The sequence below is a fragment of the Monodelphis domestica genome, chromosome 5, assembly GCF_027887165.1.
Source record: "Monodelphis domestica isolate mMonDom1 chromosome 5, mMonDom1.pri, whole genome shotgun sequence".
Lineage (NCBI taxonomy): Eukaryota > Metazoa > Chordata > Mammalia > Didelphimorphia > Didelphidae > Monodelphis > Monodelphis domestica.
Window position 1 is genome coordinate 46,481,330 of NC_077231.1, and position 14,313 is coordinate 46,495,642.

General features: G+C 37.4%; 1 protein-coding gene across 1 annotated transcript in view; it reads left to right on the top strand.

The window, feature by feature from the left end:
* Nucleotides 1–14,313, top strand: part of MYRFL (myelin regulatory factor like) — a 130,073-nt gene that overhangs the window by 5,773 nt on the left and 109,987 nt on the right. Inside the window, exons 2-3 of the mRNA XM_056798457.1 lie at nt 3,423–3,573; nt 13,981–14,176. Coding sequence (XP_056654435.1) covers nt 3,423–3,573; nt 13,981–14,176 — 347 coding nt within the window. The remainder of the gene's footprint in view (nt 1–3,422; nt 3,574–13,980; nt 14,177–14,313) is intronic.

Sequence of the window (14,313 nt, forward strand, 5' to 3'; positions counted from 1 at the left end):
CTTCCTTTCTCCCTTCTTTTCTCCTTGTCTTGTTGGTGTCTTCTTGGTGGAACATCCAGGGGACCAGTATCACTGGATCCAAGAGGGAGTGGTAGGGAATAAGGTATGAGAAGTCTGGAAAGGTCAGAGAGGACTAGATTATGAAGGACTTTGAATGCCAAATGGAGGATTTTCTGAAAACTCTCTGGTAATTATATGGTAGATGCTCTTTATACCTCCCCTGAAGTATTCTTGGGGTTCCCCTTGCAGTGTTGGGGCAGGGCTGTGCTAGAGCCATCTTGATTATGAGAGTTGATTGTTACATTTTCATTGTGAACATTGGCAAATGGCACAACTTCTTGATTTATTGTTTTGTTAATTGTATAGACTTAAGAAAGTGATGAAGTCCATGTTAAAAAGTCAGAAAAAAGAAGGCTCCCTCAGTCACTTACTAGATATGTGACCTTGGGCAAGTCATTTAATCTCAGCTTCATTTTCCTTATCTATAAAATGGAGGATCATAATAGCACCTAATAAGGTAATTATTTTTACATGTAATTGGGAGAAAATAAAATGTTAAATTAAAATAAATTGAGTTCCTAATTCTCTCCCTCCTCCCAACCTGCCCCCACTCATTGAGCAGGCAAATAACATATAAATTTCACATATGAAATCCTGGAAAACACATTTCCATGTTAGCCATGTTGCAAAAAAAAAAAAACCAGGTAAGAAATACAAACTAAGTAAAAAAAGTACACGTCAATCTGCATTCAGAGTTCATCAATTCTCTCTCTGGAGGAGATAGCATTATTCATCATTTAAACTATCATGGTGTTTATTTTAATTTTTTAAAGGTATAGTTGTTTGGAAACCAATATATTATGAAAGTAGGAAAAGAATTAATTGTTTAATTTATTAAAAAATAAATAGATGAGAAAGTGAATGACACCAAGAAATAGAAGAAACTGTATAATTCTTTGAACTTTCACCCAAAATGATTTAATTCATTTTGGAGACATAGCTGCTTTATTTTATTTTTCTTAAATTTTTTTTCTTATTCATTTTTTAAAATTGAGTTTCTTATTCTCTCCTTTCCCCAATACCTTTCTCTCCCATTAAGAAAGCAAGCAATACAATATTCATTATACATGTGAAGTCATGCAAAACACATTTCTATATTTGTCACATTGCAACCCCACCAAAAAACAAACAACACCCCAAGACAAAAGCCAAAAAAAAAGTGAAAAAAGCTTTAAACCACATTCAGAGTTTATTAGTTCTCTCTGTGACTAGTCTTTCATAGTTGATCATTGTTTTTAATACTGGCTCTTATTTCTCTATTCTAATATATGATATTGCTGTTACCATGAGGCAGAATTTGAACTCTCTTCTTCCTGACCCCAAGTCCAGCACTCTATCTAATATTTATGAAGCTGACTTTGTTCCCTGGAAATGCTGCTTGGACATGTGTCTACTGGAGGATAAACATGCAAAGGATCCCTTATGTGACCCATTTGGAGTTATTTAATATGGAAAGGGATCTTTAGGGGCTTTGTGAAATCATTCTGAAAAAATGGCATATATTGTACTGTAACTTTTATTTTACTTTTTCAATTAACAAGCATTTGTCTTCTCTTTGTTCCACCTCTCTCTACTTGGAAAAAAAAAAGAAACCCTCTTTTCTTTTTTTTATTTTTCATATTTTGGGGCAACTTTATGGTGAATCCCATTGTCCCTCTCTTATCTCCCCTCCCTCATTGGGAAAAAAAAGAAAATAAGACACTTGTAAAAATATAGATACAATGAAGCAAAACAAATTCTCCCGTTGGCCACATGCAGGAATGTCTTTCTGTATTTGGAGTCTTCTACTTCTCAGGCAGCATTTTTCTCTCGGGCACCATTTTTCATGGCGAGCCCTCTGGAATTGTGCTTGGTCATTTTTGCAGTGATCAGAGTTCCGAACTCTTTCAAAGTTGTTTATCTTTACAAATTTATTAGTATTATGTAATTTTTTCTGAGTTCTGCTCATTTCACTCTGAATCAGTTGATACACATCTTCCCAGGTTCCTATGAACTAGGACTTCTCACATTTACAGGATGATGATCTATTACATGCATGTGCTACTTTGTTCAGTTATTCTCTCAATTGAAGGATACCTCTTAGTTTTTGGTTTTTGCCATAATAAAAAGAGCTGCTAAAAATCTCTTTTGTACCTAGAGATCTTTTTCCTCTTTTCTTTGATCTTTTTTGGGATATAGTAGTGATATCACTAGGTCAAAGGCTGCATATGGCCAGGTGATATTTTGTCTTTTAAAAAGTCAACTTTGTGCTTAGTTGACAGGTAATAACATTTTTTCCCCAGCAAAAACAGATTTTGAGCATCTCAGGGGGACAAAGCATCTCAAAACAGCTGCTTTTCTTTAGGAAGTCATGACAGAATTACTACTAAGGGGAAAAAACAGATGAATAAGGGGGAAATCAGACATTTTCAAATCTGCTGCAGGCTAACTGTATTTTCTATGAGAGAGCAGAGGCAGCACCTCTAAAATGAAGCCTATACACTTTCCCTGGGTTTTGCTTCTTCACCATTTTTTGATCTACCTTTCTGCTATAAGGAGTTTGGGTCAATGAGGTGGGCTAAAAGGAATGAAAAAGGGAAAAGCTGAAGTGATAAGGACAAATACACAGTGGAACAAATGTAGTAGGATGAAATTTAAGAGAAATAAATGCAAAGTTGTGATTCAGCACAAGAAATCAATCATACACAGTCATGAAAGTATGGGAAGATGGCAATTTGTGTTAGAAAGATTTAAGGACTTTAACAGGCCAAAAATTCAGTCTGCTAGATGCCCTGGTGGATAGAGTGCTGCATCTGGAGTCAAGAAGACCCTGAGTTCAAATCCAGCCTTAGACATTTACTAGCCATGTGATACTGAACAAGCTAATTCTCTGTTTGCCTTACCCATTGGATAAGGAAATGGCAAACCACTCTAGTATCTTTGCCAATAAAATCCCATGAATAATGTGGTCTGTGGAATCACAAAGAGTTAGACATGACTGAATGACAACAATAATATGTGGCTTAAAAAAAAAACCCAATGGAATTTTAAACCAGATTAAGAAAGAGGAATAGTATTCAGAACAAGGGATTATAGAATTAGAACTGGAAAATATCTTAGAAGTCATAAAGTCTGACTCATTTATTTATTTTTATTCTTTTTTTGTCTCACTTTTGGATAATTCTGTGCTACACAATCCCCATTTTGTAGATGAGGAAACTGAGGCAAACAGAGATCAAGTAATTTATTCAGGATCACACAGCCAGGAAGTGTCTGAGGCTTGATTTGAACTCAGGTCTTTCTAATTCCTGTTTTATCTAGTTCTATGAACTTAAATGGAAAAAGTCCTTGGAAAAAGATCTAATGTGCCTCTTTCTCTGCAGCATCAGGCAGGGATTATGCTACAGAAGCTCATGAAAATGATGGTGAAGGACAAAGTGCAGCCTCTCTGGATAAGTTCTGTCCTTCCCTGAAATGGCAGCCATATCAAGCTTCTTCCTGGCACAGCTTACTCAACATTCATTCAGAAAAACTGTAAGTGTCCTTTGTGAAACTGCATTTCTCAACTGAAGTTGTTGAGCTGTAAATGGAAAGTGGGAGGATTGGAGAGCGAAGACAAACTCCCTCCCTTTTTCATTTGTTCTTGAGCAGTGAGACTGGAGAAAACTTTAACTCTGAATTCAACCCACAGATTTAATTTCTAGATTTAGGCAGAGGCCATTGTTAAGAGCTCAGGTTGTTTTCACTCCCTATTATTGCTGGACTATGATACTTTAGCCAAGAATTCTTTAGAACCAAGTTCATTGTACTTATCTAAATTTTCTCTCTCCTTTAGGACTCAGCACACACAGTAGGTGCCTCGTCAATGCTAATTGGATGACTGAATGTTTAATAAATCTTAGTAAATGAATGAAGGAATGAATTGAATTCTGAGGCTTCATTGTTGACTAGTTGAATGTTCATTCCAACTCCACATTTCTTGGATCACTTGTTCTGAACAGAGATCTGGGGATTTTAGCTATTGAACTAAACTCAATATGAGTCAGCAATGAGATATGGTAGCCAAAAAAAAAAAACCCAACAAAGCTAATTTGATCTTGTGGTTCATTAGGAGGGGCAGAAACCTCAGGAACTGAAAGGTGTTAGTCCCAGTGTATGCAGCCCTGGTAACAATTCATTTGGAGTATTGTGTTCCTTTCTAGGCATCATATTTAAGGGACACTGATAATCCGGAGAATGTTCACAGGAGGGTAACTAAGAGGGCAACAGACCTGGAGTATGTACTGACTTCCTCATCCTCACACCCATAGGAGGGAATAAAGAGTCCCTACTCCACTCCAACCATGAGCTCGTTTCCCACTTCTCCCCTCAACTTGTCATGCAGACATAGCTGCTCATACCACATGGATCATTAAGGAGTAACCCACCACAAGGACCACTGGGCTCTGCCATCTGCCTTGACTTTATACCCTCCAAACATCTGGGCGTCATCATCTGACCTTCCCTAAGGAGCCTAAGGAGCTTGCCAAGTTCTCTGAAGCTGTGCTCTTAGGACCACGAGTCTTTTCACTCAATCTTTCATCCAATAACTCTATGTGATTAATAATCTTCAATTAGAATGGGTGTTCCTTGAAAGCAGGGATTATTTCAATTTTCTTTTTTTTAAGAATAGCTAGCATGTATATAGTGCTAAGTGCTTTATAATTGTCATCTCATTTAATCTTACAACAACTTATGGGAGGCAGGGGCTATAATTATACCCATTTTATAAATAAGGAAACTGAGGCTAACAGAGATTAAATGACTTGCCCATGATCATACAGTGAGTGTCTGAGGCTGGATTTAAATTCGGGTCTTCTTGATTCTATACATTTCACTCTATCCTGTAATAGATGATATTCTGAGGGTATATTTGATGGATACTAAATAACTAATAGATAGGTAGTTATCTTCTTTTTGCCTACCCTCCTCCCTTTATACCTCCCTTCCTTCCCTCTTCCAATCTCCTTTCCTCCTTTCAGTTTCCCCTTCCCCCTTCTTCTTCAGTCTCCTTCTAAAGTCACTCTGGGTGAACTATGATGTTTCAGAGGAAATACTCTTTTCTCTTCTTTATCTCAGTAAGGGTTTATTGAGGAAAACAGGAAAGATAGAGGATAAGGTGAGAGGGGTGGGATTTCCCTATTATCTACAATGAGTGTTAGGTTGGAGGATATTGAGAGAAATGCCAATTCAGTCACTAGCATGAAACAGAGCCAGTCAGAGAGAGGTATATGGACTATTGTCCTTCTTCTTCTGCCTTCAAATCAGCCAGGTCACCTCCAACTTGATTATCCCAAGTCCCAGAGATAAACCCAGCTTCTTCCTTCACATCAGCTAGAAAGCCCACAATCCACTGGCCCACTTAGTTCTGTTTACTACAGTGCTTTATGCATAGTAAATGCTGAATAAATGCTTTTTTATCCACTTATCACTAATTAGTAGGGTTATTTCCAAGACAATACCATGAACCCATCATTGGACTTGGTCAAGAGAATGCTGATTTGATACTTCATTGTATAAACTTTCTTTAAACATTAAAAAATTGTGTTTTAGGAATTGTCATAGCTAATGATATCTTTTGTAGTCAGTTTCCATTTGTTCATGTCATGTATCCACCTTCTCATTTTGGAACAGCTTAGAGATATGGCAATCCTAAATCCCAATTCCAAATGCTAATATGAAATTTTGTTACTTGTAAAACTATGGACTATAAATATGGGAGTTTTCTTGGAATTTTCCCAAATCAACAATAGGTCCTCAAAAAGAACAAAGCTATTCTTTTTTTTTTTTTGAAACCCTTATACCTTCTGTCTTAGAATCAATACCAAGTATTGATTCCAAAGTAGAAGAGAAGTAAGGGCTAGACAATTGGGATTAAGTGACTTACCACTGGTCATGTAGCTAGGAAATTTCCGAGGTCAGATTTGAACCCAGGATCTCCCATCTCCATGCCCAACTCTCCATCCACTGAGCCTCTTAGCTGCCCCTGAACAGAGCGATTCTTTTGGACTTTTATGGTGATTGGGCTAGAAGGAAAAGCTCTTTTCCCCTTAGAATAAAATATAGGAAGCTGAAATAGATATTTTGACTTCAAATGTTAATAGGAGGAGAAAAAGAAAAAAAAAGGATGCATTCTTATAATTTCTTCATCTGTAATATGAGAGTAGTAGGCTAGATAACCTCTACTCTTCTTTCTTCTGAAGTTCTGTGATTTTCCAAAGCTCAATGGATCATAATTAATATTTTTAATTCTTATATATAGTACCTTCAAGATGAGAAGCAGAAGATTGTAGATTTAGGACTAGAAAGAATCAGAGATACCTTTGATTTCAACTCCTTCAAATGATCACATTTGATTGTGAAATAATTCTTTGAAGCAGGTAATATAAGTTTCATGCCCTTTAAAGGAGCCAGTCAAAAAGCATTTATTCTGAATTTACTATATGCCAGGCATGGTGCTAAGTGCTGGGCATATAAAGAGAAGCAAAACTCCTCAAACTCTTGTAAAGTGCCATGTACCTGCTCAGTATTGACAGATGAGGAAACTGAGACTTAGGAAGGTTAAGCTTGATGTTACCCAGTTTTGAGTTGGGATTCAAGAACATCTTCTGCCTAGGGCTCTTTTCACTAACCATAGTGTATCTGCTTCATACCTATATTATAACATTTGATTCAAAAAGGAAGAAAAACGGGAGAGGGAGAAAGGAGATCCTAAAAGTCTAAACAGAGCCTTGCTTGTACTTAGTCATACAGATAAAATAAAATTCATTTGAATAGTGCTTATGCTACAGGAGTTATCCATCCTAATTCTAACTAGAGTGAGAATACCTAAAGTAAGAGTTTATTCAAAGATGGCCCCCATATATGGAAGAAGGTTGTTCTGATAATAAACTCGAACACATCTTTTTATCCACAAAGACTCTAAGATAGTCCAGTTGCCAAGATGAACATTAATTCTATTTTTACTTATCGCAGACTCTGTAGCTAACTTGGACTTGTCTCTACTCATCAGTGCTAAGGGATGTGTAAATGGGGACAACTGCCACATTATGGACAACACAGAAAGAGTAATTTTGAATACTTGTCTGTAGTCAAAGACTAGAACTCAAGACTCATGACTACCAGTTCCATATTTTTTTCCCTTAAGGTTGATTATTGCTTTTTGTTTTTATATCAGATTCATTTCTCCTAAACCTCTCACCTTGCCATGATTGGACTCAACTCTCCCTTGAACAAAGACCCTTGCGTGGTCCACAGAGAAACAGATATTCTGACAGGCATGGGGGTATTCCAATTAGGTGAGATCCAGGCCTTTTAATTTCTTCTCTACCTTTAGGTTCAGAGACCATTTATATCTTAAATGTATCTGTTATAGTTACTAATAGTCTTTAAGACACTCGTAAATAATATCATTAAGACACTGAAAAAAAGGGCTAAAATTCTCCAAATTTAATCCCAAGTGATTTCTAAAACAGATATTCTAAGCTCACTTTTTGTAAAATTTCTAGGATTTCCTTTTCTAGGAGGCAGGATGTTGGAGCAAGGAATATTCTAAGTTAAACCTCAAAGCACCTCCAAACACACTCATGTACACACAGAGCAAAGAGTCTCACATCCAAATCTGTATTGACATTCTTGTCCAATACTGCTCATCTGTAGAGTCAGAAATGGCTATTCATTTCATAATAATCGTCAAAAATATGAGCTGAATAGTCTGAGAGCCACAATCTGCTTCAAAGATCATTTAACCTTATTTCCTTATCTTAAAGGAGAAAATTGAGAACCAGAGAAGTAATGAGAGTGTCTTACAGTCATAGTAAGGTAATTGATAGAGCTATGATTTGAACCCAGACCTTCTGTTTACAAATCTGGTGTTCCTTACACTCTCCTATGTCCAATTCTCTTTCTCCTAGACTAAATCCATCACAACTTCTCCTCTGCTGTGCAGCCCCCACTGTGCTCTTTTGAAGCTTTCCTTTAAATTGGATCAATTCTGTCCTTTTCGTTTCCTTCATGGAAAAGCATTGATTAAAGTGATCACAAAGGGATTTTTCCTTGATTCAGATCCGTATGAGTGCTGCTATGAAAACTATACAGTCAATGCCCTTAGTCTTAAAGGGAACAAATGAACAGATTAGTTCAGAAAATCCTAGTCAATAAAAATTTCCCAAATGACATAAGACAAGTGTTCGCTATCATTCTTTCTCACTGATGCGTTTTTCTTCCACTGGTTTCTACTAAAATTACATCTCCTTATAATGATCCTTTAAGGTTGATTATAATCAATGGATTGTGGGTTTAGAACCATTTGGTGGCATAGGTATACTTTTTGCTGTTGTTTCCAAGGCTGTTCAAACACTTTTCTCTAAGAGATCTGTTAAATTTTTTTGTTTTTGAGCTCTGGAGAAAAACATTTTTTAAAACTCCTTTTCTTGTCTATTAAAGAATTTTAAAATAGACTTTATAGATCAAAATACTTAAAGCATACCAGACATTTCAATGTTTGTTGGAGCAATTTGGATCATTAGACACTGGCCTCCTTGTGTTCTTCATGCTTGATACTCCATTTCCTAACTAGAAATTTCTGTGATTATCTGTCCCTTGTGCCTGGAATACTTCCCTTCCTCATCTCTACCTCTTGGTTTATTTCAAGTATCAACTAAATTTCTCCTTTCTACAAGAAGTCTTTGCTAATCCTCCTTAATGCTTGTTCTTGTTCTTTTTCTCTTCCTCCTCCTTTTCTTCTTCCTCCTCCTCCTCCTTCTTTTCGTCTTCCTCCTCCTCTTTCTCTTCTTCCTCCTCCTCCCTCTCCCATGTATTTTATATACATCTTGTTTGTAGGTTGTCTTTACTATTAGCCTGTGAGTTCCTTGAAGGCAGGGATTTTTTTTTAAACTTTCCTTTGTATCTCCTGCCCTTAGCACAACACTTAGCAAGCACATAGTTAATGCTTGTGGACTTGACTTGAATCCCTTAGACCAATATTCACATATTTATAGATGAGGGCTAGAAAGGTAAAATATTTTATTCAAGTTATTAACTTAATGGCAGTCAGGATTAAAACTCAGGACTCTTGGCTACTATTTTTTTTTCTCTTAAGGTTTATTATGGCCTTTAATTTTTATATCAGATTCAGTTCCCCTTACCCTTCTTATCCCACCACAGTTGAATCCTCCTTTGTTTTTTCCCCAGGAATACTTTATTGCATTTTTCCCAATTACATGTAGAAACATTTTTTAAACATTTATTTTCTGGCATTTTGTCATCCAAAATCTCTCCTCTGTTCTCTTCTCTCCCCTCCTCCTTGAGATAGCAAGTAATTTGGTATAGGTAATACACATGTTACCATGCAATCCATATAGTTTTCAAATTTTCAAATTAATTTGTTACAGTAAAATTCCCAGGTCTCTCCCTCCTTTCCTCTCCTCCCTGCACTAGAGGAAGCATCATTTTACAAAAAGATATATGTATACATATTAAAAACCCTATCTTGCTTATTTCTCTTTAGCAGTTTTTTCTTTGGAGGTGGACATACCCAACTTATTCTTCAAACACTATTTCTCTTGGTTCTTCTCATTTCACTCTTCATAATTTCATGTAGGTTTTTCCATGTGCTTTAAAAAAATTAACCTGTTGATCATTCCTTATGGCATAGTAGTACTCCATCACAATCATGTGCTACAACTTGTTTAGCCATTCCCTAGTTGATGGGCAGCCTTTCAATTTCCAGTTATTTGCCACCTCAAAGAGAGCTGCTAGAAATATATTTCCATATGTGTCATGTTATGAAAGAAGACACATATCTCACATGCAGGGAAAATTTCATGAAAGAAATAAAATGAAGAATGGTGTGCTTTCCATTAAGTTTCCATTAAGGCTCCATCAGTTTCTTCCATGGCGGTGGAGAGCATTTTCCATTGAGCTACTTGGAGTTGTCTTGGATCCTTGCATTGCTGAGAATAGCTAAGTCATTCCCAGTTGATCATTGTACAATATTGATGTCACTGGTACACCATTCCCCTGGTTCTACTCTCTTCAGAGTTCATGTAAGTCTTTCCAGGTTTTTCTGAAATCATTCTCCTCATCATTTCTTATAGCGCAATAGTATTCCATCATTATCATATACCACAACTTGTTCAGCCATTCCCCAATTGATGGGCATCCTTTCTGTTTCCCATTCTTTGCTGTCACAAAAAGAGCAGCTATAAATATTTTTTGTACAAATGGGCTCTTCCTCCCTATTTTTTTTATCGCTTTGGGATACAGATCTAGTAATAGTACTGCTGGTCCAAAGGACATGCACAGTTTTAGAGCCCCTCACCTGTGTGAACCTTCCTTTGTAATAAAGAAATCAAACATTTATTGCATGCCCTCTGTGAGCTAGGGATTGGGGATACCAGGACAAAAATGAGACACTCCCTCAAGCCACAGATGATCGGAAGACTGTAAACCCAGGTGACTGGAAGGATAGTAGTGCTCTTGTCAGAAGTAGGGAACTTCAGGAGAGCAGTGAGTTTGGGGAGAACAGTGGTCATGATGAGTTTGAGCTGCCTCTGATACATGCAGTTCAAAATATCCCAAAGGAAGTTAATGATGCAGGATTGGAATTCTGGAGGAAATCTAGGGCTAGTGTAATTTAAAATGGGTTTGACACATATAAGAATTGTAAAAAAATTACTGTGATCACCATTTATAAAATTAACTCTTAAAGTCACCAGGCTGTTGCTGTTAGCAGCTTTAGTAGCTTTATTACAGCAGGGTAGAGATAGTAAAGAGGGAAATGTAGGAAGGTGATAGGGGAATTGTCTAGCCTATCACTCTAAGTCTGCTCAGAAGATATCTAACTCACTGTTCTACAATCCAATCTCTGGTCAGAGGAGCAGGAGAGTCATCCTCTAAAGCAGAAGTCCTCCAATGCAGAAACACCAAAACAGAAGTCCTCCAATGGAGAAGTGCCATGTAGAAGAATCCAACACAGAGACACCAAGGCAGTGGTCCTCCCTCAGCAAGAGCCACCAGCACAGTAGAAGCAGAAGATCCCCAGAACACTCTCAGCTGGCTTTTATAAGCAATTTTCTCCATGTCACTTACTATCTTTCTGGTTCCTCCTTCCTTTCACTGTGGGCTGGTCTATCACATCTCAGGAACCAATCAAAGTCTCTCAATTTACCTAGCACTATTCAGGGGTCAGTGTCTTTGGGATCCACCTCCTGTCCTCTGAGGGTGTGAATTCTTATCAAAAGGATTCACAAGTTCCTGATAGACTAAGTTAAAAGGGTGGAGCACTTCAAGTACTTGATTAAGTTAAGATAAAAAAATTCCCTTTCACACATTGCTAGGTAGATCTGGGAGCCATATGCATAGAGATCTTAACTATATACATGGGAACTGATTGAGTTTACCAAGAAAAAGAAGAGAAGTCCCAGAACAAAAGCTTTAGGAAAGGCCACCATCAATGGGCATTATATAGATGTTATTATTGCTTAGTCTTTTCAGTCATGTCTGACTCTTTGTAATTTCATTTGGGGCTTTCTTGGCAAAGATACTGGAGTGTTTTGCCATTTCCTTCTCCAGTTCATTTCACAGATGAGGAAATTGAGGTAGGCTAAATGACTTCTCCAGGGTCATACAACTAGTAAAGATTTGAGGCTAGATTTGAACCTCTGCATCATCTAGCTTTTTATATAGACGATCTGTTAGGTTTTCCTGACTCCAAGTCCAGGAATCTAATCTCTGTACCACCTCACTCATTATAGAGATGATCTGGTAGCAGAGGAGGTTGAGGAATGGCCATATAGCTAAGAGGAGAACCAAGTGTCATGAAACCCACAGAAGAGGGGAGTATCTAGGAGGAGAGAGCAGTCAACAATATCAGAAGTTACAGAGAAGTTAAAAAAGATGAGGACCAGGAAAAAGAAATCAATAGACAAAGACTGCTTCTCTCAGCATCTACCACGCTCTGCATATGTAGGCACTTGCTTTCCTACTGAGAGGAAGGAGCTGAGCTTTGGTTGTCAGGGCCTGTGAGGCTGGTCATTACAATTAATCAGAGTTTGGCTGCTTCCTACTCTTGTTTTCATGTAAATTATCAAAGACATTTTGCATATTGTTTTCCTTTTTTTTAATTACTTTTTTCCACCTGAGTTCATACAAAAGGGAAAGCCAAAGTTCTCTGAATTAATATTTATCATTTTTAATGACAATAATATTCTGTTCTATTGATTTCTTTAGTTATTTTCCCAATCAGTGGGCATCTGCTTTGTAGTTCTTTGTTATTACAAAAAGTGTGGCTATAAATATGAGGATTTTTGTATGGTCTTTAACCCCCTTGGGGTAGAAGCCCTATGGTGGAATCACTAGCCCCCAAATCATGCACAGTTAGACTTATCTGCCAGGGCTCTTTCCTTTACAGTTTATAGACTTTCTAAATCACAAATATTGAGATATTTGCCCATTCTGTAGTGAGATCCATAGAGGCAGGGAGTATACAAAAAAGAGGAAGAAGCTGGTATTCTAAAGCAGAACTAGCATTCTATGTCTACATGGGGGCAAAAACCACACCGCTAAATAGAAAGGCTACTATATTTGGATTCAAGAAATGTGAATTCAAATTCTGGCTCTGTCATTTGCACCTTGGACAATTTATTTCATTTCCTGGGTCTGTTTCCTTTAATATAAATTAAAGGTAACTAGATAGCCTCTATGTTTATCCTCTGAGTTCTATTATCCTATAAGCATGAGACATAATGCCAAAGTTGTTTTGCAATCTTTAAGTTCCCTCTGACCCTTGTCGTGCTACAACATGCAGTTGTAGATATTTCCAAAAATGACCTAATGATGGGGAAGTTGGAAAAAGATTTTTTCTCTTTCTTTTAAAAACTTTTATTTTTATTCTCATGCAAAACACACTTCCATATTGGTCATTGTTGTAAGAGCAAACTCATACCAAACCAAAACCAGAAAAGAAACCATAAATACATTGATGTGAAAGACATCCCTAGCAGTTCTTTCTCTGGAGCTGGAGAGCGTTCCCCATCATAGGTCTTTCAGAATTGTCCCAGGTCATTGCATTGCTGAGTCCCAGGTCAATGCATTGCATTGCATCCAAGTTTTCACAGTTTATCAACATATAACATTGCTGTTACTGTGTACATCATTCTCCTGGTTCTGCTTATTTCACTCTGCATCAGTTCCTGCAGATCTTTCCAGCTTTTTCTGAACTCATCTTGCTTATCATTTCTTACAGTACAATAGTATTCCATCACCAACATGTAGGAAAAAGATTCTAAAGTGACAATTCTCTAGTGAGAAAAGGGAATTCAGTAAATGGTATGAAAAACTGGTCATTTAAAGCCATTCTTGGCAATACTCACTTCTGATGACTGTCTTTTCTCATTGACACATTAATATGCCCAAGTGATTTCTTGTGGTTCAAGCTTGTGGTCGAGGACAAAATTTAGGGGCATTCTTTTTAGCTGGAAGAAGGTGAATTCTTCTGGCCAGATTCAGTTTTGCAGTGACTTTTAACTTCCAGCCTCCTCGTAGGGCTTGGTTGTGTGGGTGCCTGGTCACAAGTAACTCAGCTCAACTCATCAAGCATTTTTTCAGTCTGCAGTATGTACAAAGGGCACACAAAATAGCAGCTAGCCATATTTCCACTTTGCCAGGGGCTGAGCTTTTTTCCTCTAAGAAGATAAAAAAGCAAACATGGACTTCTGCCAGCTGTGATTTAAGAGATCATTTTCATTTCCTTGGGAGGGGGGATTAAATTGATTAAATATAACAAAGGACAATTCTCACAATGCATTTTTTACCTTGAAATGTTTTTACCAATATTGTTAGGGAAATGAAATGTGGAGGTACTATTTCCCTAACTGTTCACTTGCCTCTTCTTTGTTCCAGCCCTGATGTAGGCTACAGTGTGGTCACAGACAAAGGATTTAATTTCTCTGCACTAGATGAGGCTTTTGTTTGTCAGAAGAAGAATCATTTCCAGATCACCGTCCATGTCCAGGTTTGGGGGAGTCCACAGTTTGTCCAAACCCAAATGGGGATAAAGCCAATAGAATCGTTTTACGTGAAAGCTTTTGGAGTTAAGGTGAGTTTTCTCTTCTTAGTCACCGTAATAAAATCATATTTGAATGCACTTGGTTGACAGTGTCCATTTGTAACATGTTTTAACTCTGGTCCCATTGTCTGAAGGCCAGCTCTGTTCCTTTTTCTCTCCTTCCTCCT